This window comes from Struthio camelus, chromosome Z (assembly GCF_040807025.1).
Source record: "Struthio camelus isolate bStrCam1 chromosome Z, bStrCam1.hap1, whole genome shotgun sequence".
Lineage (NCBI taxonomy): Eukaryota > Metazoa > Chordata > Aves > Struthioniformes > Struthionidae > Struthio > Struthio camelus.
In genome coordinates, this window is record NC_090982.1 from 52589734 (window position 1) to 52616603 (window position 26870).

The 26870-nt window shown below is 41.4% G+C and overlaps 1 protein-coding gene across 1 annotated transcript in view; it reads right to left on the reverse strand.

The window, feature by feature from the left end:
- The window catches only part of LOC138064695 (leucyl-cystinyl aminopeptidase-like), a 60571-nt gene extending 47141 nt beyond the window's left edge, over nt 1–13430 (reverse strand). The window contains exon 1 of the mRNA XM_068928458.1: nt 13241–13430. Coding sequence (XP_068784559.1) covers nt 13241–13259 — 19 coding nt within the window. The 5' untranslated portion in view covers nt 13260–13430. The remainder of the gene's footprint in view (nt 1–13240) is intronic.
- Nucleotides 13431–26870: the final 13440 nt, after the last annotated feature.

Consider the following 26870-nt stretch of genomic DNA (forward strand, 5'->3'; position numbering starts at 1 on the left):
TCTCTTTCTTTTCTATTAAGTCTTCTCATATGCGCCATCATTTCAAATTCTTTCCGAGTAAGAAAATACAATTCAACACCACACAGAGAAATCGAGAAAGAGAGCACACAATGCAATTCATGCAACTTAAAAATCACCACCCAGCCACAGTAATAAAACACATTTATAACCCTCAGCTCAGAAATAAGAGAACAACCGGCTGACAGAATTCCAGGTAAATCAGAGGTCCCCAGTCAAAACCATTTTGCCCCCATCTCATCTACCACCTAGGAGCTGGGACACAGGCATGTCAGAGGGAATGAAAGTCTTAGTAATAAAAATCAAGCAGAGCAGAATACATATAAGAAAAACCTTGCAAAATATGGGAACCTAGCGCTCCAGAAGTTGCAGGGCACCTTAGAAAATCTCATCTGCCAACAAATCGCAGTCCCAGGCACTGTTAGCTGTACATGCAAAAAGATGCACTGAGACGTCCCAAAGGCACTCACGTTCAACTAAGTGGCTGAAGCCCCCAGTACATTTCCAAAGGTACAACTAAAGGTTCAGTGGCTGTAGCATCACCCGAGCTATGCTGAAACACCTCTCTTTAGGCCAACAGGATCCAACAAATCAACCTTTCCTTTACAAAGGGCTCCCGAAAGACTGCCAGGTTTCCCAGCCTTGTGGCTCTTCTATCACGGCTTCGCTTGGGTGCATGGGGTGCCCCCCCCCTTCCACTTGCAGGAGGAAAATCATGAACTGCCAGAACCTTCTAAGAATTACGTTGTTTTCCTCAGACAGGAACATGTGATCAAAATTAGAGCTGTGCTCGAGATAGCATAGGCTCACTAACAGCGCATGCCAACTTTTCCATTATAAATAGGACCAAAGCACGGCTGTAAATATTTGCTCTGGGAGGAAGCATTTATGGAAACATTAAGTGCCCTGTTCTGAATCTTCAGGCTGCACGTGGTTTTCAATTCCTATGGAGACAAGCAAGAGACACAGGGATCTTTCAGAACTGGCCACTAGAGAGTGAGCTTGAAAAGTTTCAAAAAATTTAGGGATTTTACTAACAACACTAGCCTACACAACCTTCCATACACTCTCACAAGTATTTTAGATGCCTGCACAGGGATTAACGCCTGCAGCCATGAACTTCAACAGCAGCTCATATAATGGCAGAAATGATTAGTTCAGTTATGGTATAATGTTAACATTCAAATAACAAAGCAGATACGTAAGTACCTCCCGAAAAAATGATAATAGTATATAGGACCTACAAGAACCTGATACCAGAAGGGCAGACTGTCTGCAAACGACCCTCCTGGTCTGAGCAGATCTAACGAAGTCTCCTAAAAACCAGTTCAGTATGGGTCTCTCTGGCGCTGGGAAGAACGACCATGTCTATGCAGCAGTTATGCCAAGACATTTTTCAAAGGCTAAATGAAACGTGCAGCTAATTCCCACAGGTCTGTACCTAATATATATCCCCTGTCACGTTTCCTAGGGGCCTAATGGCAATACTCTGCAACAGTATGTCAGAAGTTCAGATTTGTTCTGTGATCCTTTTATCACCAAAAATGAATAAATAAATAAATAAAATGGAACAAACCATCTACAGTAACAAACACCACAGCTTGTAATACTGAAAGATTTTTAGGAAGTAACCAGGAAAAAGGAGAAAACTGAGGCACACGCATACACTTTTTTCTGCCTTACAGGCATCACGTACCTTCTGACCTAATGCAAAATCTACCCATCACTAAAAATGGCAAGGGGGAAACATGATCATAGTGTTCTGCAAAAGGGCTCATTAGTACAGTACTAAGATACAAAATTTCAACTGCATCAAACAAACCAAACATGCAGCAGAGCGAGTCAGTTCGCACAGAAAAGCTAGCACCGCATTTTTGATGTATGCTTGGCAACTGTTTTCTCACTGTAACCCAACGTGGTACAGTATAACATCATACATGAGTGAAGTAACAGTAAGGGATGAGGGAATGCACGCACTGCAGTGTTATACACATGTAACGCTCTGAATTAAAGCCAAGGTGTAATATAAATATCAATAGTGTCCTAATTCTTGAAAAAACAAAAGGAGGACCACACCATCAAACAGACATATACAAGTGACCACCTTACTATTCCTATAAGATCAAATCTGAGTTCCATGACTTCTGAAATCCAATCTCAAATTTCACATGCCACTACCCTTCATAACCTTCATGCCATTAACCTTCATAAATAGCATTACCAGTTCTTTCTTTTAGCCATGCTTAGCTCAAATGCAACTGGTAACCAACAAGGACAATCTAATATAGACCTCCCATGCACACAGTGTTATGCTTCTAATTTGATTTTCTCTTAAATATGCAGAGCTGGCAAGGCCCACAAAGGGGGTACTGAATCAATACCCAGAACATATTTTCCTCCCTTGAGAAGCTTTTACATATGGTAGTATGCAGCTACACAGAAGCCATGGCTTCAGAGCCTGACATGAGAAGGGAGTACCAAGTACACTGCTAAGACGTATAGCTATCTCTGTACAATAGTCAGTCTTTGTTTACATCCAAAGGCTCTGTTTTGAAGTAAGTTTCACCCTTCAGAATAAAGTTTAGGCAGGATCTTTATTCACTCATATAGCCAGCGCGTAGGCGCAACAGCCCAGGAGAGGTATAAGAGGGAAACCACAAATAATTCCATTTAGAACTAAAAGCTTCCACACTTGCATGTATTTTAAATTTGCTAAATTTTATTTTTAGATCCTTCTCGTGAGAAAGACATTCCTGGGGGGGGGAAAAAAAAAAAAAAAGTTAGGCTGTGACAGAACAGATGTCACTGCTTGCTTCCTTAGATTAATGAATTCAGAAGGCAGGGAAGAATAACCCAATGGAAGAAAACATATCTGAGCGGTGTTAGGAAACATGACATAATGCCACAAAAGTTTGCGTATCATCTCCATGTGCCTTGCTGGCTTTTTAGAGACAGAACAGAAGCAAAAAGGAAGCTAACACAAATTCCCTACTTCCCATGAGTACAGAGTACGTATATACAAGAGTACGTGCGTATATTTTTATAAATAAAACACATACCTAAATACAATGCATACATGCTTTAATAGGATCAAAGTAATCATTTAAAAGAGAAAGAGATTAACAAAGTTACTTGTGCCTCTCATTGATAAGGAGCCTAAAATAGCATCTGCCAGTTCTCTTCGGAGTCCATAAGCATCAGAGACAGAAAACGGTACCCATTCACTCAGAGAGAACAAGCCCTCGGAGCCTCAAATAAAATTATAACCTCACTGAAGTACAGTGGGAGTTTTTCTGCTATGGCTAAGAATTCACTCCTTCATCCATACACGTAAGGATATTTCTGCTTTGGGGCAGTGGTAAAAACCCCAGACAACCTTTGTTGCTTTTTGCAGTGTCATTACTGACATGCAAAAACATACACACTGTCCTTCTATACTCCAGCACCTTTTAACTGTAAGCTTTTATCAAAAGGCGTGCACCAGCTTAAAAGAAGTCTGTCCAAGATTCAAAGTACTGACAGTACCGTATTGATAAATGCCACTTTGCATGGGACTGATGTCAAATAAAGCTACAAGAATAACCAAACTGGAAGAGTTTTGCAAGAATCTGTCTAGTGAAACGCATTATCACAGCTTCTTGAATTAGGCAAGAAGGGAAGGAGGCGTGGGGAGGAAGGGCTCCAAATACGTAAGTGCTTGTTCAGGAAAAAAAAAAGTTGTTAATAATTTTTATACTATCCCAACTTGAATATGCACTGTTTTTCCTGTAAAGAAGGACAAATGCTGCTTTCCAAACCAAAATAAGCAAAGGAACATAACTTCCAAGCCATACCAGGTCTCTACTCTACTTCCTCTACTTCTCCCTGTACTGCAAGGGCTGCTTTTGCTGGGTTTTGTTTATTCCACCTATGAATGATCAAATATTTCAACAGCAAGCTCCTGCACATTCCTTAGAGCAAAATTTTGCCACAGGACCATATCTTGGAAATTAGAACAATACAAGATTACGTATTTTCAGACCCTCTCTTATCTTAAGTTGCCAGAAGAAACAGCAGATAAGAGTGCAATATGATTTGTTCAAATGGCTGTTTATTATTCTTGGGCGCTTCTCAAAGGTTTTCCTCAAAGTCTCTTCCTGATTTTTAATGAAAGCGCAAATGCACTGCACTTTCTTTGGCAGGACTTCAGGCTGCAGAACCACATGGATCAATTACATTTCCACATCTACCAGTACCGTTTCCCGTATGTAGCCAGGTTATATTGGTATGACATTTTAAACTACTGTTTTTACATCATCAGCAAAAAGAAAATGTCATGGAAAGGGAAAAGAGAGTGGCTTATCAGTTATCGAACACTTCAACTATTCAAATGCAAAAAACATTACGGTACTTATTCCATAAATATTTCCCTGGAGGTCATAGAGATGAGTGAAGAATAAGGCTACCCACTACAAGCTCAGCCTGGATTTTTTATACCCAATGTAGGTTTATCACGTAACTTCACACCTCGTAAAATATTTTCAGGTTTTCACACAAGCGGGAGTTAGTTTTCCACAGGAAAGGGGGTGCGAAGGGAGGGAAAGAGGACGTTGTTTTAAATGATCCTTCACTCTTTAGACACTGCTGAGAGACAAAACCTCCCAAAAGTCCCAACGACCTTAAGCCCGTATTCCATCCTCAATCACTGGGGCAACAAAACATAAGCAAACAGTGAGAAAGAGAGTACTGAATGTTAATTTTAGAAGATGGGGTTTTTTGTTTTCCCACTTCCAATATGGTTAATGGTATATTTTACAATTAAAATGATATAAAAATTCTTGTTTAAGATGCCTTATGGTTATTAGGGGTCTTATGAAAAGGCACCGAGTTTGAGAGACTCGCAAGAAGTTGCATCTCAAATTTCTTGAGCTACTGAAAGTCCCACACTCGGGATTGTTGACCATCTTCTTGATTGTCGCTGTATAACCATGGCTGATGAACACCAGGCCCATGATTTGTCACAGTTCAAGTTGCAACAGATTTCGCTTCCAAAGTCAGTCTTTCTGGGGAAAATTTTTAGAGGACTTTTAAGTCATCAAACAGATCAGAGGCTTATGAGACTGCATTCAACCTAGTGCTTGCTTACCCTTTTTTTGCACAATAAATTCTATTCATTATATCTTTTCATCTTTAAATAGTTTCTAAAGGACAACCTGATGTGCCCTCCAGATTACTACTCTTAATATGTACCGCATAAAAACACCTACAGGTTACAAGCAAGCGGTGCGTGTTCACCGCTTCATAACTGGTTTTTCAGCTTGCGGAAGCGACAACGTCTGAAGATTATTATCTAGGAGGCACAGTACACTGTCTTGACAGAACAACAGTATAGCTCCCCAAATACCTGTCAGTCTCATTTTATGATGAGAGAACGCACTTTGATAGAGAAAGTAGCGGCAGTGCACCTGCACGGTACCTCCAAGAAATGGAGGTACTGAAAGACTTACACAGCCACGATGCATCACGTCAGCTTGAAGTCAGCTTCCTTGTATCAGCCACCCTTTGGGGGGGGGGGGGGGGGGGGGGGGGGACACAGCCCAAACATCAGCGACTTTTCAGGAAGCGCCCTGGGGCCCCTGGATCATCTCTTCCGCTCAGTGGCGCCGCGGAGAAAGCAGGTGGGAAAGCTGCAGATTGCAGAGTGCCAGACCCATCTATCTACACAGCAGACGAACATGCCCTCCAGGGTTTGTGACAGGTTTCCACAGAAATACCAGCCAGGTCACTCCAGAGCCAGCCTCCAGGGAGCTCCCATCAACAAGCTGCGCACACAAGCAGCTATTTTGATCCTGTGAGCACTCTGCATTGCTTTGCCCAGCAACATACATATCCTTGGCTGCATCGCTGTTATTCGATTTATACCCATTTCAGTACACACATACTGCTACCAAGAAAAGGGGGAGGGGAGAGTAAGCAAACGAGAGTAAAAGATACAACAGGAGAAAAAAAAAGACAACCCTCTGAACTCGTCTCAGTTCCTCTCTAGACAAAGCATTATATTTGTTTTTAAACCACCAATCCAATTTTTATTTAGAAGAGAAGAATTTCTGCAGCTCATAGCTCTGCTAATGATACTTCCCTTGCTAATAAAGCACTTCTATCCTGATCCACACGAGTTCTTCTGTCTTCATCGATCTTAATCGCACAATCATTATGTTTGAAGGTGAAAAGGTAGCACGACTTTGCCTACTCTTCCTCTGAAAAGTACCTAAGTTGGACAAAGACAAGATTTAGAATCTGCATACTTTTCTTTTAGATAGTCCACATCCATGGCTGTTACTGCTTTATGTACACAGAGGAAGGGGGGAAAAAAATCCCAAAGAACTTAAGTACAAAGGATACTGTCCCTCCCATATTTTAACATCTATTGTAGCCTCTTCTTCTATCCCAGGCACCGTCCCTCAGCACAGCACTACCCTGAACTTTTGCCAAATTAATCAAAAGAGTTGCCAACAAGTCAATCGCTGTGATAGAGCTCGCTAGCCCAATCGGCATACGTAATGCAGGACAAAAACCGTGCTCCTTCCACTGCAATGCAGACCACCATCACAGTAGCATCACAGGGTTTTTCAATTCAGGGAAAGAAGTGTTTCATTTAACTTTCATCCCCCGTAAGATAAGTGGGCAGTCTGAATTTTCTTTTTTTCTTTCAAGCATGGAGCCCTCACACTTAAAGGCCATTAACCGTGCTCCTTTATAACCACATTAGATAGATATGAGGGAAAGTTTAATCTGTTTCCTTGGGTTTTTGTTTTTTATATGTTCATAGCTTTTTTTCAGGCTTGCATGTTTTAAATACTATTAATAGTTCTCACTTTCTTCTCGTTTATATTTTTAAATAGCTGAAGTGCATGTTTTGTGAGGACTTCTTCCTTAACTATTTTCCAGTTGTTTGGAGAACAGTATTTTACAGATGCATATTCACGCTTAAGAGTACTCACTTGTGCTAAGGGACACCAAGGCATTATTGTCAGTTATAAGCACAAATTTGGATAACTAACAAAACTGACAGCTAATACAGTCTATATTCACAGTTCCATCTTTTGAAAGACTGCTCTATATGTCTTTCTCTCACCTGCCAGGGTTGACAGCAGGAGGTAATGAGACTTCGAAAGCAATCTGGAGCTTTTTGGACTCCCATATATACAAGTCTAGCCATTTCTGAAAAGATTGGTTTACATGCATGAAACACAGTCACAAATGATTCCACTGATGTATTAAAAACAATTTTTTTCCTCATTATTAGTGCAGAAGCAACTGTTTTCAAGTGCCAGATTCTACGCAAAAAAAAAAAAAAAAGGCTTAAATGAAGAGCAATGTTAGACCCCAAAGCTCTCAGTAAGTTGGGTCCATTCTTAATTTCAAGCACAAGTGGTTCCCCAGAAGTGTCAAAGGGCTGCGAGGGAAGTACTGTTACTATGTAACCCAAATGTTTTCAGAATCAATGCCTTCACTGTCAAACAGTGATTACAGCTCAAGGACAGCTCTTCACACTCAACTACTCTTACTGAAGTAGAGCAAAACATTCTCCCAAACAGTGCAAGTTTCAGAAAAACAAACAAATAAAAACAAGCCACAACAACAAAAAATTATTTCTGTATGAACGACGACGAAAAAAAAACACTGGATCAATTTTCAGTGGCAGCAGGATTCTCCTCTCAGCCTTCACTGGCTGTCGTAAAGATGACCATTGCTGCAGCACATTACTACATACCTTGAGTAATGCAACAGAAGAACTGGGCACTGAGATCTTATTTGAACCTCTTTAGCAAGATAACACTCAGGATGAAATAAACAACAGCTGTACCTGAGGGAGGCAAACAGAGCAGCACCCAACACATCCTATTACCCCCACATTCCCCTCTCATTGACCAACTGCCTGAGTTTTCTGGAGCTGTTCCTCCCCCTCCTCTCAGTTTCTTTCGAGAGCCTCCATCTGTTCTCTCCCTTTCTTCCTGGCTACAGGGTATATAATCTTTTTGCGATTCTTACAATTTAAGCTCAACATACTTAAAGGCAAAAAAAAAAATTCAACACACAGCTACTAGCATGCACATATATACTCTTTAAAACACTCACAGATGCGTAAAGCCCCGCTCATACAAGCGTGTTACATGTTGCATTATGCGGATGTATTTTAAAACTTAGTTTTTATTTTAAAATACTGCTGGACAGACATCTACGCAGTAGCTGCCACGCTAAAGAATTTCTCTGATGGCTAAAGAAACAATATTGCCCTCACTCATGAAGAAATTTGACTGGTTTCGCTCTTCTGGAGGCTTTTTGCTTCCATATTTAATAAAAAAAATTTCTCTAGCAGAGCTGGAAATTCACTTGAGGCTGAGCTTCTTTCACTTGAAACCACTGGAGGAGGAGGAGGAAGGGGAAGATTTGAATTCAATTCTGGGAACCTAAAGCTGAATTAATCAACTAGTGAAACCAGAGTTAGGCGTTAAATAAAGCTAAATTCGGCTTCTTTGTCGTTAACTATTATGGCAGCGCTCATTAAGTACGAAAAATAAAGTCTATCTGATTAGCTAAACAAACACCAGTGGTTTTATCCTAGTTTTCAGTCCTTTCTAACATTCTTTATGGCTGTCATTACAGTCTTTATCTAGCACAAGTAAATGCAGCCTCACAGAGGTCAGTCATGGTTGCTGGAATATGCACCACCTTGCCAAACATGACATGGGGAGATCTGAAATATCTTTATAGATGACAAATACTGAGGTCAATATAAGCTTTCAACACTTTTGACTCATGAGACAGCTTGGAGATATTCAGTGACTTCACTCATTCTGCATGTGGAATACCATCCCCTCAATGGAAAAAACAAAAATCTCAGAAACAAGCAAAAAAAGCCATAGCCAATGCTTATGCCCTCAATTCCACAAACTGTTTTAGCAGGGCAAGTGATTTTCAATCTCTTGTCAACTCACAACGTTGTTCTTACCAAAATAAAACGTCAAACAGATTAAGTTCGCTCCCTCTTCACTTATCCATCTTCTTCCTTCATTCTTCTGATCATCAAATGGCTTTTCTCTTTATAACAGGTGCTGAAGTACTCTGCTCCAGCTATGTTTCTAATACTATACATCCAGATCCAAGCTTGTAACGTAAAATGCCAGCAGAAAAAAGCAAGGAAGTCTTTGTGCGTATACAGAGATGGAGCGAGAGATGGAGACGGAGAGAGATGATGCCCCCCCCAAAAGCTACACAGACTACCGCTCAACTACCACGTCCATTTCTGAGCATCCGTTGCCAGACAGAATTCACAGAAAGGCAATAAAAACAAGTAAATATCCAACACATGGAGAAATTCGGGGGACAGGGGAGAAAGAAGAAAGAGCTCTGCATAGCTTAGCTGATCCAGGAACACAAACTACAGATGCTACAACATGGCTTTCTGATAAAATATTGTTTAACATACCAAATATATTCAAAAACAAACGGATGCAATCAAATTTTTCCCATCAGTAGTATTTACTTGACTACAGAAGAAACGCTGGGATACTTAGAAACTGGAAAAACGACACTGAGAATAAAAATCTAGGAGGTCTGTTCTATCAGCCTACCAATAGATTACTTTGTCTTTTTGGACTGAGTAACACAGTTCAAAACAAACAGCAACCTTCTGCTTCACAACAGAACAGCGCACAATACTGACAGTAAGGGTAAGTGTCTCTCCCTAGTAGACTTTGATTATGCACACAGAATATACCCCTGCAACCCATTTACATACCTAACACTACTAGTGCACAGGAAAAAAAAATGTTTGTGAAGTGACAGGAATTAGCTGAAATGAAATAATTATGCAAGTGACATTTTTTCAGGTTATTTCACCACCTAGATTGTCTATCTTCTATAAAAACAATATGTCTTCCCAGGAGATCCTTTTCATTTTGCTCATCAGTTTATTTATTATTTAGATTTCATTCTAAAGTTTCCATTTGCTGGGTTTAAAAAAAAAAAAAGATAAAAAATGATTCCAAAAAGTGAATAAACGGATCATTCTTAGCATTTCAGCTGATCATCACAACAACCTATCCTTTCTATATATACTTGCTTGTGCAAGTCACCTATCTTAAGTGAGAAACACTGCAACAGCTCACTTTCTACTTTTTTCCCCCCTCTCATCTCAAACAGGAAACTAAACAGAGTTTAATGCTTAATATATTCAACAGGAAGTGGTGAAATTACCCGTCTGAAACGCATGTAATCTGAAAGTAAAAACAAAAGCCTTTGGAAGTATTTCCAAACACCATCAAAAAGAGAGATGCCTCAAATTACATGACATACCCCCTTTAGTCCTTTTTTTTTTTTTCCTGAAGTAGAACAGTTTGGGTAACAAATTATTGGTCAGGATTAATAAATTCTGTCCTTTAATTTGCAGTCCCCAAATAACAGAGGAATTTGAGGTCATACAGCTTAGAAAAAAAAGTGCACTTGCAACAATAAATAAGTCTTTCATGTACTTTCAATTACACTTTGATTACATATGCTTCTGAAAAGGACTCAAATTAAAAGGTCACGTAACACAGAGGATTTTCACCAAAAATAAACATTTTCTCAGGAACTATTTCTAAATGTATTAACTCAATTATTCCAGGTCTTAGGGAAAGGGAAAACAGAAATCTTAAATATTTATGCTGAGGGGTTGAGGAGGGGGGAAGGCTGACTTTTGAGATGAATTAAGACCATGTTTTTGTTTTTCATTTAAAAAATACGACTTGATTAAAAAAAAAAAGTGACCTTCCCTTCCCACTTCAGCGCACATTTGCTGCCTCAAAAAACTATTTTAAGATAAATACCCATATAAACATCGATTTGCATGCAGCCCTACATCTGGAAAGTAAAGGAAGAAATTGTCTTCTTGTCATCCAACTAAAACGCTTTCTGAAAGCCCCAGGATCCAATTAGTACTCTCTTTTGAAGGGTAAAAGCCCCACAGAGCTCAGAGAGCTATAAGCATACTATTCTAAGTCCTCTACGACCATCATCTTTTCCTCTAAATTTATACAGCATGCTGCACGGTAAAGTTATACAGATTCACAAACAGAACTCAACTACCATGTAATAGAGAAACCTTTTAGGAACCGTTAAGCATAGTTTATTCAAAAACGTGATGCTTGCAAAAGCTTCCAGCTCCTCAGCCCTAGAAACAAATACGCTGTTCAAGAAGCCAATGCTGTAAGACTCCTCTTCACTTCAGACTTGAACAGTCGCTATTGTGCACTAGCGCACATCAAGATCATCAATATAACGATCAACATCATCAACATCTCTGCTCGTGTTGGCAAATTCTCTTTAGTCTCCCTTTCAGCAGGGCCAGCTTTCTGCAAGAAATCTACAGACCAACTTCAACTCCGAGTTTTCCTCCAAACAGCCTCACCATCACCACTGTACCAGTGGCTTCAGGGAATGGCTCTATGCACGAACATGGCTTCTCAGAAGCAGCACAGATTACTTTTAAACTGAATTCCCAGGCCCACCGCACCGCTTCTTCCAGTTTCACAGACCAAGAGCAGAAATCCATTTTGTGCTGACTTGCACAACACAGTAACAGTATTATGTCAAACATACTTTTAGAGTGATACATGATGGCTATCTCCCTCAACTTAAAGGAAACAGACTTAGTGATTAACTTTTTAAAAAAAAAAAAAGTCTTCTCTCCCAAAATCGTTACTACAGTTAAAGACAAAGTCCCTTTATCATCATGTACAAAAACGTAGACTACAACTCCGCAATGGTAATAAGCTGCAGCAGAAAGATCTTCCAATAAGGCTAGGATGTAACAAGAATATAAAACATCACCTGCTTGTTCAAGCTGCAGTTATAACACGAGAAACTACCCCTGCCCTAAAAGGGCCATTTAATAAAATAAAAAAATAATAAAAAGCCCATCTTGTTAGTTAAACCAGCAAAATCCATCCAGAGTTCAGGCTGCTATCCTTCGCATCGTGAACTACGTAGTCTATACGGCACAGGGAATTTTTAGTATATTTGAGAACAGGGAAGCACAAGGCAATGACTGCAAAATTTCTCAAGAGAAACAGAAAATTTAGTTTTTGCTATATGGGTTTTTTCCGAATTTGGCAGAGTTTTGTACTCTGGATGACAAATCACTGAGAAATTCAAATACAATGCAGTAAACTCAAGCTGGTGCTTCAGCTATGGTTATTAAGTGTGCCTGTAATTTAAAACACCCAATCCTCCCCATAATAGAAGTGCTGCATTTTCAACAGGAAGGAAGATGTTTTACCCAGTGTCTTGTCCAAATTCCATATTTGGCTATTGTCCTCTGCCTAACCAAACATCCTTTGGTTTCAATTTGATCTGAGAACTTCATTTCCTCTTCTGTCCTAGACTGGTAGAAGGTATTATCACTGCAGAGGCAGCAGGGACTTCACCCTCAGACACGGCTTCATTTTTAGTCACATATACAGGGCGCACATACACTTCTGTATCAGAGAGCTTCCAAAAATGCACCTGCATGCTTATCCCAAAGCTACAACCAAATTATTTTAAGCACTTCTGGCAATGCATGGGCAATTCTGGAAGCTTTCTTACTTACATGGGAGAAAGTAAGCATCCTAAATCTTCCTTTATTTTCTGTATTTCTCAATTCTCTTGCTGGGATGAGGTGCTGTTCAGAACGCCTCAGCCAGTACACGTACATAAACAGAGGATCTGATTCCTCCCTCCCTGTCAGAAAGTCATGATGGTTTCCACACTCTTGAGGCAAATAAGACTCTCTTTCGCAGAGCAGCAAAGAGTAAGAGTGCTGCTTGCTTTGGAACTCCTAACGTCCCTTATCCGCCTCCCTGAGATTAAGGCTGGGCAATAAAAAGCGCAACAGCACTGAAGCGGCGAGGGAGCCTGCTCTCCCCTTCCTAACTAAAAACACGCGTGCCTGATGCGGCAGATATCCCAAACAAAACCAAATTTAGGGTAATTTTTTGGTTTAACAGCTATCGGGGGGAGGGTGGGAAGAGGCCTCCCCCGTTCCTCCAGCAATGAGCGGCTCGCCAAGAGCCCCGTCCGGGTCCCGCCGCCGGCCTCCCCCACCCCGGCCTCAGGCTGCCTGCGCCGCCGCCGCCCGGGGAGGCTCCGCTCCTCCGCTCCCCCCTCCGCGGGGCGAGCCGCGGCCGGGAGCGCCCGGCGCCGCCGCCGCCGCACTCACCGCTGGGGAACGGCTCCATTTTCCTGCCGGAGCCCTCCCGCAGCCCGCGAGAGCGAAACCCGGGCGAGAGGGAAGGAGAAGACGCGCGGAGGAGCCGCCGCTGCTCTTCACTCCTCCTCCTCGCGCCGCCGCATGCTCCGGGGCGGGCGCTCCTCCGGCTCCTCCGGCTCCCCCGGCCGCTGCGGCGCCTCACGCCGCCGTGGCTGCCCGCCGGCCCGAGACCGCCCCTCGGCCGGCGGGGGAAGGGGCAGGCTCGGCCCGCGGCGCCCGGCTCCCGCCCGCCGCCCCGCGCCCCTGCTCAGCCGCTTCGCCGCGGCAGCGAGCCCCCGCCGACCATTTTCTGCCGGGGCCTCTGCTCCGGCCTCCCGCCTCCCTCCCTCCCTCCGGCCCGGCCCGGCCCGCCCCTCCCCTCGCGGCCGCGCCGCCGCCGCCTCCTCCCGCAGCGCCGTGCGGGGCTCGCCGCGCCCCGGGCCGGCGGGCAGGGGCTGCCGCGGCGAGTTTCGGGCTGTCCGGGCGACTGCAGACGGACCAGCCGGCGGAGCAGCCGCCGCCGCTGCCGCCATGCAGCCGCCCTGGCGCTGCACGCCCAGGAGCTGCGCCCCAGCGCGGGCAGCCGGCCGGCCGGGCCCACCTGCGGCGCTGGCGGCGCCCCCCGCCCCGGGCAGCGCGCCGCCCTCCCTCCCGCCTTCGGCGTGGCCCCTTCGTTTTTATTTTCAAGCTTCTTTCTTCCTGCCGACCACTCCACTTTCCTGACATCACATCACTGATAAAATATCCATGACTGGTTTAATATTGGAGATTTTTAACCGCTGATTGTGGACTAGACTGTTCCCTAGGAATTCAAACGCACTTTAAAGGCCCTATGTTTATTATTTTCCAAAAAAAAAAAAAAACCCTTTTATGTTATTTTCTTTCCTTTGGGGAAGGGAGAGGAGGAAAACTAGAGCCAAACCAGAATCTAATCTACCTAGTCCTAGGCCTGTAGCTGGTCTCACTCTTAACATAAAGGTAAAAGTGCACTTTTTCACACCCACAGTGACTTGACCTCAGTTACATTTGCAACCCTGTAGTACACACTAGGCCATACTTAAGTTTCATATTTCGTGCTTGGATAACGACTATTTAACTCACCAAAGTGTTGTCGCAGCTCCAGCACGACACTTCTTGAAGTAAAATACCAGTACAGCCCATCCTAGAAAGGAAGAGTTATGTTATTAAATCAGCAACAGCATTCGTTTTAACACTTTACAACATCCCAGGAGGTTTTTCTTCTAAGCATTCACCCACCTCGGCCCATATTTAAATACATAAAAGAACAATGAATGACCAGGTAGGTAGCTGACTCTGCAACGTTGGGATCCTGCACAACGTCACACAGAGACTGCAAACGCCCCTTAATAACTTCTTCAGAATCCCCATCGCTTGCTTTCACCATTCTTCCTTTTCTCCAATCCAAATTCTCGAATTAGCATTATATAGCTCTATGAAGCAGAAGAGACAAAACAAGGTCACACTCTATTGCACATGCAGCAATTTCCGTATCTTTATTTTCCCAATTAAAATCAAGTTTCAGGAGACTACAATGGGAACTAGTCACATGTATGAAGCTCAGTCCAAAGGCCATTTCACAGGAGGGCCTACTCACACCTGTCCAACATTAGGAGAAAAAAGGTCTCAATAGGATTTGTATAACATAATTTAGAACAAAATTACAATTGAAGCTCCAACTTTGCTGGAGTTGTTAAAAAGCTAAAATCTCTAGAATATGATAGAAGATCTGTACCCAGCAGAAACAGACTTTTTTACTGTAAAAATTTAACTTTTAGTCCTTGTTCTAGTGTTGTGAGTGATTAACCAAAGCAAAGAATGTTAAAATATCTTTTTCCAGACCTTACACCAACAATTATCACAATGTTGTATTGTTATTTGAGATACAGAAGAAAACATTTCTCTAAACGCTCAAAGTCCTATATATACTTTTAAAGAATCTGAAGGGACTTACATTCCACTTTTGTTTGGCAGCCATCATCCAACACCATCTTGACTGAATCTTCGCGATGGTACAAAATATGATAGCTACCAAGACTGTCTCTTTCTCATCCCTGAAGACGTGTTTTCCCTAAACAACGGTTGAGATAAGTCAGCTTTAAACATCAAGAAACATGACTCAGACCTTAGTTGTTCTGCTTTATTTTTCTGGTGAGAGGAACAGAGATTTGAGCCCCTTGAGCATCACAAGCATCAAGTAACGTCTGGGTGCTTTGACCCAGTGGAAATCCTCCAGTTGTTTTCAGCCAGATCAGCACAATCCACAGCACTATTTTTTTCAAAATAGAAAGTGGCCATCTTTATTGATTTCTACAAGCGTACCTAAGAGAAGCAGCTGCTTCCACAGAAGAACCATTGCTATTTATTTTACGTTGCCACACAACCAACCGTTCAGCAATACTTCCTAGATCTACATCGCTGCTTTTTTTTTTTTTTTTTTCTTAACAGGTGGTAATTAAGTTTATACTGTTGTTTACGTTGTTACTTTGTCTCTGTGTCTCCTTCAGAAGTTGAGACCACTGGCTGATTACAATACATCTGTCATAGGAAAAACATCTCAAGGACAAAAGAATTTCAACAGATCTAAGCAAGAAGACAGATACCCTAACTGTCTCAACGATAAAATATTCCAGCATGAACTAAACACCAGAGAATCCTTATATAGAGGCATTTACAATTGTGTATGTAGGGGTACATGGGAGAGAGTGAGAAAGAACATTTAAGTACCCCAAAGCCAGAAAACCTTCTATCAAGAGCTCACAATGAATTAAAAGATACAAAGGCAACCAAGTTTCATTAGTTCTACTGCTCCCAGAACAGCTTAATTAAATTATATAACTGCGTATTTTCTTAGAGGCCAGCAAAATCATGCATTTTCTATGGCCTGGAATGAGGGTTTGGCAACATGTCAATTGCCATCCCCTTCTCAGCAGCCACATCCAAGTGATAGTAGTGCATGAGCCTCCAGATGAATTACAGTGCTGTATTACAAATCACGAAACAAGCTCTGATATATTCTAAGGAGGAAGAGTCATGACAGGGTTAGAACATTAGAACATTTTGTTGCTGTGTGGACAGGTTGCCTGTAAATGCTCCTTCTGCTTTGCTGATAAAAATAAATAAATAAATAACAAATAAATAAGTTGCCATAAAACTTCCAGAAGTTAAATCCATTGATTTTTCTCTTTCCCTCACACTATTTCTAGCACCTTTGTAACTCACCTCTAGACAGTAAAGAGTCACGTGTTATTTGTGCGGGTTTTTTTTGGAGTGTGTACTAGCAAGAAATTACCATGTCTTAATACATCCTCCTAACTAGCACAGAAAGGGCTTGCCAGCCTTTGTGGCCAGAGTGCCACAGGATAGAATACTTCAAAAGTTGATTTTTCCTTTGGTGAGGTGAAAACAGTTAAACGCGATGGTTTAGGCAGATCTAACGGCTTGCCACTTGCCAAAAGGGTGATGCCCTCCTCCTCCTCCTCCCTGCTCAGCTCTCCCCCTCTGCTACACCTGCTTCATTCTCTCACTGCTTGCCCTGCTCCAGTTCTCATGCTTGACAGATCGCTTTGAGGGCTGATTCAACTCACTCGTCAACTCACTAACCTGGCAGAAAACTAACTCAACCAAACAGTGGATAGTTTTAATTCCGGGTTACAGAGTTGTATCTCTGCAAACGGTCTGGATGACACCAGTACATGGGAGGGTTCAGGAACAGGCAGCTGAGCAACCTGAGCTCAGAGAGAGAGAAGGGAGAGTCTCCCCTTTCGGCAGTGGAGAGCTCTTAGATCTGCTCATCTGTCTAGAGTAACTTCCCCCTTAGGGCTCAGTTCCGCAGCCTTCTACATGTCTTTGTCCCTCCCCTTCTAGTAATTCCCTTCCCAGCTCAGCTCAGGAGGCGGTCAGTTCCTTTTATTTACCACTAGCTGAAACTTTATAACATTTATGGCATTGAATATTGGGGAACAAGGCAGTAAACTCATTCACTGAAGCAGATGCTTTCTAAAGTGGAAAATCTGCTCAGAATAAATCCACACTGAGAATTTTTCAAGTAGTAGGCAGAACTTCCCTGCTGTCGAAATCAACTTTAACTGACACCAACAGCGATAAAGTCGGAAGAATAATCATCATTTCTGGAAATTTTAACTACAATACTTAATGAAGAAGTTATAAGAAGGATGCATAAGTATCCTTGTTTTTATAGCCGTAGTAACACTGTAGAATTAAGAAGAGATTCACGTTCACATCTCACCTTTGAAGTACCCCAGGAGGCAACTAATTAGTAGTAGTTTCTCCTTTTGCAAACTGAGAAACTGCAAAAGAAAGACAAAGTGAAACGAGCAGCTCCTTATAAGAAGTGTAAAGTTAGCACCAGCGCTCCTGACGCTGTATGTTTACTCATATTTGTGCTAGTATCAAAAAATGAAGTTATGCGAATCACGGAAGTATCAAACTAGGGAATATGATACTCCTGCTATCACTGAAACAAGGTAACCTGGCTTATGATAGGCATGTTCATAGAGCACGGAAGACCATGGGGTTCTACAGTGGTTGACTTCTTACTGATCTTTGGTACAGGGGGAGCAAGAACAAGGCATCATATAATGCTGAGGGTATTGCTACATAAACACCTGCATACTTACTGCTCATACTTCTCTGAAAGGTTCAGTGTTGACAACCCTAATCTGATCCCAGCTGCATAAGGCTTTCAGATGTGCAAGAACCTTACAGTCATCTGAAAAGCACTGTTAAGAGAATACTATAAAAAAGTTGTAGAATAAATACTTCAGGAGCAATATCATTTTCTTTGGCAACATTCTCTTGTAATCTTAAATGAGCTATCAGGCAATGGAGCCTTTACTTGCTATTAAAATGCAGCCTTTAGTCAGACAATATATGCAACAGGAGAGAGATCAGAGTACACGGTAAACAAGCTGCACATCTCCATGGCACCTTTCCAACAATGCTAATCTAATGTACAGCATCTCAAGACAAAAAGGAAGCATAAAGTCTCTCCAGTGTTTTTCAGCTCTGATTTCAGTATCTCTTCAACAGAGTCCTTTCCTTTTGCCTGCTGTGAATTTTCTGGTGTTTTCTTTATTTCACTGAAAATATATCCATCACATGCTGGCAGTACTCCTTTAAAAACACATCTTAGAAGAAAGCAAAAAACAAATAACCCGACAATATTATGTTGAAGAGACATATCACTATTCCCCTAGCGGACCAGTGTAACTACTCTGCTATGTTTTTCAATAGAAAAATGAAAATAATTTTACAGTTCAACGTAACTCCTTTAGTTTTCTCCGTTTTAAGCAATACTTCAAGCTTTTGACCTTTTCTTATTTCTGTCGCTCGTTCTGAGCAATAATACATTGGACTCAGCTGATGAAACAAAAGCCCATTTGCACTGCAAGTCTAATGGGGCTTGGGTGCTGCTTCATATCACTTATGCTCGTCTTGGAAACTAGTGAGATAGTTGTTACTGCTATTATCGTTATAGTCTACATCCTGACCACTGCAAAGTCTCTACCTGTACGTTTGTTCCACAACCCCATTCCATAAGAAACACTGAACATATGAGTTTCCGGTCATCAGATTAGCACCGTAATTACGAGATTTCTACAAAGTCAACGCAGTCTGAGGCACAAACGGTAAATAGCCATGGATAAGATAGCCACACAACAAGATACGCAGGCACAGGTATGGGAACTCTCCATGTGCTGACAATCGGAAAAGACAGTCCTGGGTAGTGTACCAAAAACGTTGACTGAAAAAAATCAACATGCCACTCGGTCAAGATAACCTTGGAGCAGTAGACGGTATAGACACAAGAGACAGACAACACAAATACCTAAAAAAAAAAATCAATATGGCTTACCAGAGAGATACCACTGGCAAATAGCAGAAATTGGTTTGGGTTAGGAATGCACCACCCCTAAACCTCTGGCACCAAAGGCAGGCAGCAATTATCAGTTAGTAAAGCACCAGTAATGCACAGACGATGTTTGCGGACATAAGACATTCTAGTACAGAATAATACAAGTTAACCTGGAACAGCTTTCAAGTACTGACAAGCCCTTGCACTAAGAAACCAGTCATTCTGTGGTTTAGCTTTCCTCAGGGGATTTATGTACAGATCTCACGCGCCTATAAAATCCTTTTTCATCCTGGCACCTTTCACTCTAATAGCTCCTTCCGGACTGAGTCATAGAGTGAAACAAGATATTGTCATAGGACTCAAAGAGGAGGAGACAAAAAGAACTTACTTGAGATTCAAGTAACCTAAAGTGTCAATCCCAAAGGACCAGAGTTAACCAGTTCTGCCTATTTTTAATCCCCTACTGCAGTGGGTTTTACAGGTATGCATCAGCTTTTGGAAACTTTCTAGAAAGTCAGCCCCCGATTTTCAAGACTCCCTATATAAATGCTTGTTACTGTGCTACTGGGCTACACTGCTGATAAGAAATGGGTGGACTGGCATACCCCTATTGACTTTAGTAGGCCTGGCATAGCTCTACTGACTTCAGCAGGCTTACACTGACTTACCAAAAAGAAGGATTTAACTCTCTCTTTTTCTAGCATGAAGATTCATTTCCCCATCGATTGGCATGGAGAACTCAAGGGGTTTCTACCTCCTCTGGAACTGAAACCATGAAATTCCTACATACGTACCTGCACGCTATCTACAAGAATATGTTAAGCCTTCACACTGGTGATTTCTATCTTAAGCGTAGAATCTTCACCATTACAATTCCATAAAATCCGTCCGGCACAGTAACAGTTTCCACAGAGGTAGAGCATAAATAGAGCACAACGTTTCACAGTAATCTGAACTGTCATGGTAGTTTGGTGAACTAGGATACCCCATTGCAACGATGCATGTCCTGCTCAGTTTCCATCAAAAAAAAAAAAAAAAAAAAAAGAAAACCACTCTCCAGAATGACCAACTGCAAGCATAAATACGCAATTACTAGCCTACTCTTGCAACATCTTAGCTAGCTTCCCACAATACCCACAGCACATCTGGCATTTATCAATCTCCATTATAATTAAATGTCTTGCTCCCTCCGCTCACATTACCAGGGTGCAAATCTTACATGGCAAATCTAACCGACAGTTCAGAAATCCTAGACCAAGCTGCCAAGAATGGGGAACGGAAAACAACTCTCCTGAAGCATATAGCTTTGAACTTTCCACACTAGCCTCCAGTCTTCTTCACTGACACATCAGCAACAATAATGAGAAAATAACGTGCTGTCAGGAACACTATAGTTACACCTTTCTTGAGACTGTCAGAGTAACTACTGAAAATAAAATATAGGGCCGTGAACAACATCAAGAAGTTTTACGGTCCTATTTCTAAGGAATTCACATGACTTCAGCTGTGCATGCAGCAGCCTGTCTGTGTTCACTGTTACGAGAACCTCAGCACTTATCAGTGCTGCATGGCTGGACACTGAAAATTTGCAGTGCCTTGAAGTAGCAAAACAGAGTACATGCTAGAAAGGGCAGATAAGACTACAGCGTAGCTCAAACTTCCAAAGTACTTTTGATGTCCGCAGAGAATCCGACAAAACTGAACGATACCACCAGCGTGCACACACTACTGGAGCAGAGCAATATTTGGTAGGGCGTCTGGCTGGAATACAGAGTAGGTATTTTGAAACACGAGCGTGCTGTGTGGTGATATAATAGAACGCATAGGTAATATAATCACCACTTAACAACGTGGGGCGCATCCACTGCTCGTTCAACAACTGCCTTGGGTCACTTAACCCTGATACACAGCAGTATGTTTCAAGTATAGACATGCCTTAAGACTTAATGGTCCAGACACTTTAACCAGGTAGAGTTTATAAAGGATTTTTAACCATCCAAAACAGTCACGGTAATAATCTGTCTCTTCATTTCACCAATGCAGTTGTTCCTTTTTAGGGTTGTTTTGCACAGCTTCAAATTAACAGACAGTATCTGTGACTTGATTGCTCTTACTGTTTCTGGAGAAAAACGGCTTGTAAATAAAATCCCATCTTTTTTAAACTGAATGAGTGTGTTATAACGATGGTTGCTTGGATGCTAGTGTAATGAGAATTACAAGTACAGACCAGCTAAATAGCATTTGTTTCCCAATAAAGAACAAAAAGGAGGAGCCACTTTTGGCTAGTGCAATCATTTTCACCCCTAAGAAAACAGGTAAGCGTTATCAGATTGTGGTGACTGCTGATTTGAGGACATACCAAGTTTAAATGGTGCGGTGCATCTCATAAACAGCTTTTTCACTTTTGCTCGCAAATAGCTACTTCTTAATTTGAAGGATGGTAGTATAAACACGTATTTTTAAAAAGGCAGGGGGAAGGCAGGAACAATGCGATGGATGATTACAGAATCACAGAGAAGTAGTCTTGAAAGGGATAACAGAAGGTCAGCTAGAGTGTTCTCTAGTCCCAAGGCATTCATATCCTTAGTGTCCTGATAGACGCTGATCTAAACCGTTCTCAAAAACTTTCAGTGTTCTCTTACCCAGCAATTCCCTCCAGTGTCTCATTAGTCTTACTTTTAAGGAACCTTTCTTCACACGTAAACTGAATTTATTTTACTGCTATTTACGCTTATTACTTATTAGTTCTTGTCCTATACACCACTAATACACAAAGCAGATCATTCTCATTAAGATAATTTGTTCTTAAAATGGAACAAATGAAATTACATTTTAGTAGCTGCCGCCCCAAACACGCATTGTCAGTTTTATCGTTAAGGAGAAAAAGAACCAACATTTGAACAGCTCACCCCATCGCATTTTTTTTTTCCTGTGTTCCCACTGTAAAAGACGATTGATTACAAACCACCCTTCTTACCTAAAGGACGTCCATGCTTTCTATTTACTAATTATTAATGACAATGAATTCCCATTTATAATGAACAGTACTGATCACGTAGATGGCTTTCTTGGTGGAAAAAAAAAACATTTCACTGACAAATGAGAAGACAAAAACTACAACAGAGTCACATTAATATGGGCGACTAAAAGACAAAACATCTTCGTGGGCAGCAGACAAGCTGTCACTTCCAAATCTTAACTTGTATGAGATTAATGTGTGCCAGAAGGACACTCGTCTCTAGTATTACACAACACTGGCTCACACAGGCTAGTTCTATGGCAAAGGATTCTGGGTGTGCTCCCACAGAGCAAAGCAGTTTCATGCAGAGAAATCTGAGCTGACCCAAAACAAGTCAGGCTGGGTACTGGAAGCAGCAGGAACATACTGCCCTGCTTGGGACAGTCAGTTTAATGGCACTAGTGTGGCACCTGAGCTGCACTAAGCACTTGGGCTAACCTGTTTAGAAGACGCTGGAGAGGAATCTGCAAAGGAGCTTTAAAGCTGTTGAATTCCCCTTCTAAGACAGAAGCTCATGAACTCTATTTCTCAACTTCTAACAAATCCTAGAGAAAAAGCAGAAATCTGTGAAAAGGACAGAAAACATCTAGGCACATGGGGAAGATCTAAACTCTCTTCGTATGTTTTGACCGTTTTCCAAAACGCAGATTGGTTTGAGGTTTGAACGCACATTGCTTTATCTGTCTTTTCTTTGAGCATTAGAAAACGCCCGATTACAAAAAAAATAGTTTAATAGTTGAGCTGAAGAGTTTTTCATTCAATTATGCTAAGAGACTAAAGACAAATTAGACAAAAATTAATTAATACATACCTCTATTTTCTCTGACAAGATGAGATGATGTCATCGTATTAGTTTTGGGTCTCACCTCCAAAAAGTCAACCAGTGAATCACAGGGCAGAAATCTGGGCACGTAAACTGGAACAGGTTGCAAGTTTCTACACTAGCTATCTACCTGCACTTGCTAGTGGCAGCGTACTCCCCAGAACTGACCCCAGAGCAAGCCATAGATCTGTTTCACTTGGGCAAAAGGATATTTCAGGTTGGGCATCCAGACTGAAGCACACAGAGTGCTTAGGCATTTTTGAAAACCTAGCTGCAGAATCTTAGCTTTTCACTGTGTGAGGCAGCTGTCTACTTCATGAGAAGGAGTGTGCTTTAACAGTGGATAAATTGATCTCTTTCCATTAACAGCCTCTTCATATACTCATTTCTAGAAATCTTAAAAGTAAGAATCAAAGCACACTTTAGCTCCTGACTATCTTGAACGGCTTACGCAGGGAATTTTGTTGGCTAAAAACTTCTAAGGTAATGTATCAGTGACAGCCCTCTAGAATGCTGTGCTACCGTGTCTCGAATGAGCCCGTTGTCTTTTTCTGCTTTTACAGATTGCTCACTGATTTTGGTGGGGAGGAGGGGGAAAGGTAGGCTGTGATATTGCACACTGTTCGTCTCACCTATTCACGCTTTACCTATTTTGAAAATTCCACATTTAGAAAGTGAGGCAACAGCTTGTACTTTCAGCTAGAGAGAGAAGCTAAACTGAGAACTTGCCATGTAAGAAAAGAGGAAAAATAGTACACTATTCACCCAACTCTGCGGCGTTATTAATTCTAGTGAAATTTTCAGGCCGAGAGAAGAGCTCATTTGGACCACTGTTGTGGAGAAAGCTTTCAAGAGGAAGTTTAAATAGACTCAAAATCTTCTCAATGGAAGGAGACGAGAGGGCTTAGAGGAGAGAGAAATACAGAAATGATTTGACTTAAAATCATATAGTAGGTCAGCAACAGAACCAAAACTAAAAATAAGCTCCTGTGACCCTGGTCATGTTTGTTTTCTACTAGACTGCTTCTCTGTAGAAAGTCATCTCTGTATGAAAGCACCTTTTTTTTTTTTTTTTTTTTAAAAAAAAAAGTCTAATTCCTATGTTCTTCGCCCTTCCCAGACAATTCAGGCCACATCCAAAAAAAGCTTTTAGCAACAGTAATTCCTTTTCTTCTGTTACTAGAACCATATCAAACAAAAATAACTTGTTTGAACAACAGAACAGAGGGAAGTCGGAAAAAATACGTACTCTATTTCCTCTAGCAAAGCCGTCAACAAGGTATATCCCCAAGCAGATATTTACAGCACTGTATTGTGACAGGCTTTTGTACCAGTTCACAGGCCTTTTTTGGAGCGGATCCTCTTTCCAAGTATACTAGCCAGCTGCCGATCAGGGAGAACTTCTGACATTTCCTTCAGCTTTGTACCTCTGTGTTTGCTCTTGCCAGCTTCAAGACATCCTCACTACCTGTCCTAAGATTTTCTTTCTGAATGAACCCTATATCCAAATCTCTGCTATCACTAGCAGAGATAAGAAGCCACTGAATATCTCATTTCAGGCCTCGAACGTTATTCAGCAGCCAGTTTCTAAGGCTGTTGATATTCTTCTCCAGCCATCTGATGCTTTTAGTGATGGTATCCCACAGAAACCTGCTGATTGTCAGCTGAGATTCTTGGTTCTCCAGAGACTTAAAGACAACCTTCACCTAAACAGGAAACGTTGATTAGTACCTTGGCTTGGTCAACTTTCTGCGAAGCACCCATAGCAGAAGAGCAGTTTCTGTCAGATATTACATAAAAACGTAAACTATATGTTTTAACTATTTAAGCATATTAATGAGTTGTGAGCTTTCCCTTATCCTGACCTCCAAGGTGCTGTACACGAGCAAAGGCTTGCATCTTAATAAAGCCCCCCTTAGGAAATTTCACGAGACCACAGGAGTTCAAGTCAGCTTGTTTTTCTGTAGAGACATGCTCCAGCCAGTTACGGCTCCAGTTTGCCATAACTTCTCCTGCTACCTTTTGACTATATTTTTCTTTTGGATGGTCTTTGTACCGAGGAAGATAAGAAGTCATCCTTTCATGCAACAGGGCACCCACTGGATTTTGTGCATCACTTTAATCATAATCAAAACTGATTTGACTTTCACAGTCTTCCTCGAGAAACAAGAACAGCCTGATTTTAGTAAGAATTTAATAGTGTAAGAACCACATTTGTTTTAAAACCCTCTGGCCCAGTATCTCATCCCTAATGGTGACCCATTCCTAAGGGTTAGTGAACGAGTATAAGAAACAGAGGAGCAACAGACAGATCTAGACATATACAGTCTGCAAGACATTCAGAAGTGTACAGTTTCAGCTTCCAGAAAACTTCTGACATCTTAACACAGTGCTCTTTAATCAGATGCCTGTCTGTGTTGTGAACTGCATGTATTTTTCAAGGTAGAGCCAAGAAAGGAGGAGAGTCATCAGAATACTAAATCTCCCTCTGTATAAATGGAAAAAGGATACACATATGACAGTAAGAACCACTGCCAAAAGCAACACGCCTGGAGGACACTAGATTATACCGTGCTATATACGGAGAGCTCTGACTGGTACAAAAACTGTAGTAAACAGTTACCAAATTATTACCTCAATTTCCAAACCTTCAGCTTAATGCTCCTTCCTTTTATTGTATTCTCCTGCCACGATACTGAAAAGAGATAACGTTAATGAGAGTATTTTACGTTGTTTAGCTTTTTGGTTTGTTTGTCTGCATGTCTAAAGTATGGACAAGTATTAATAGAAAGTCATCAACGTCTTCTTTAAGATGTAGTCTCAGATAATAGTTCTAATAGAGAAAGAAGCTAATTCAAATGGGTAAGCAGGAACATGAAAAAAATTCAGCAACAATATAAATTATAGAATACTGGAACTGCATCCTCACTGCTTTTCTAAAAATTAAATATATTCTTATTTTCCTTTTGCTTAAGGCAACACATTTCCAATTGAAAACATACCCTCTTTACCCTAACAGACAGTAACAGAGTGACTTGTTAAACAATTTTCTTTTAATTACTTACTTACTATCGCAGGAATATTACTCCATGTTAGTCTAACCTCCTGCCTGACAAGAAATATATTAAGTGTAAGCTTTCACATTTTTTCTAGTTCCTCATTCACTTCTTGCAAAGATGTACGGATTGAGCACTAGAGCAATCGATAAACGTTTTCTCTGCAGTGGCAGCAGATCACGACCCTTTTTCCCTCGCTATTTTGGTTGCTAAACAAGCCATTCTTTATTTTCTCCCTTCCTCTACGAAGGAGGGGATTCTCTGCTCCGGATACCCGTCCACACCATGACTGACTGATGTTAAAAGCAAATGCAGAAGATAGTAGAAAAATAAATATGTAACTTCATAAATCCTGATTTACAACAAAACAGCAAAGCTAGAATTGCATCAAGAAGCACTACTCGGCAGTCAATCTACACTCCTACCTAGGCAGCTATCCCAAGCTGGCAGCTTGCAGATAGCACCCAGTTTGGTGCCCCTTAAGTAACACTGACTTGCCTATCAGAAGTCACCTAAAGACAAGCTGAGCACCTACAACTTCAAAGCTTACTGGGAGCAATGAATACTACCTGTGATAATCAGGCTATTCTCACACTGGTAAAATTTGAGAGTCCTCACATCACTTTAAAACCTTGTATTTACAAGCGTGTTTTTTTTTTTTTTCCCTTTCGAAGGCTCATAACATACTGTAAGAGCTATAAATCACTTCAATCAGGCAAAAAACAAATGCCACTGAAGATAGTTTACTGAACAGTTCATACACACTACTTGTTTGGTACTGGTCAACTCCAGCATTCTTAACTCCG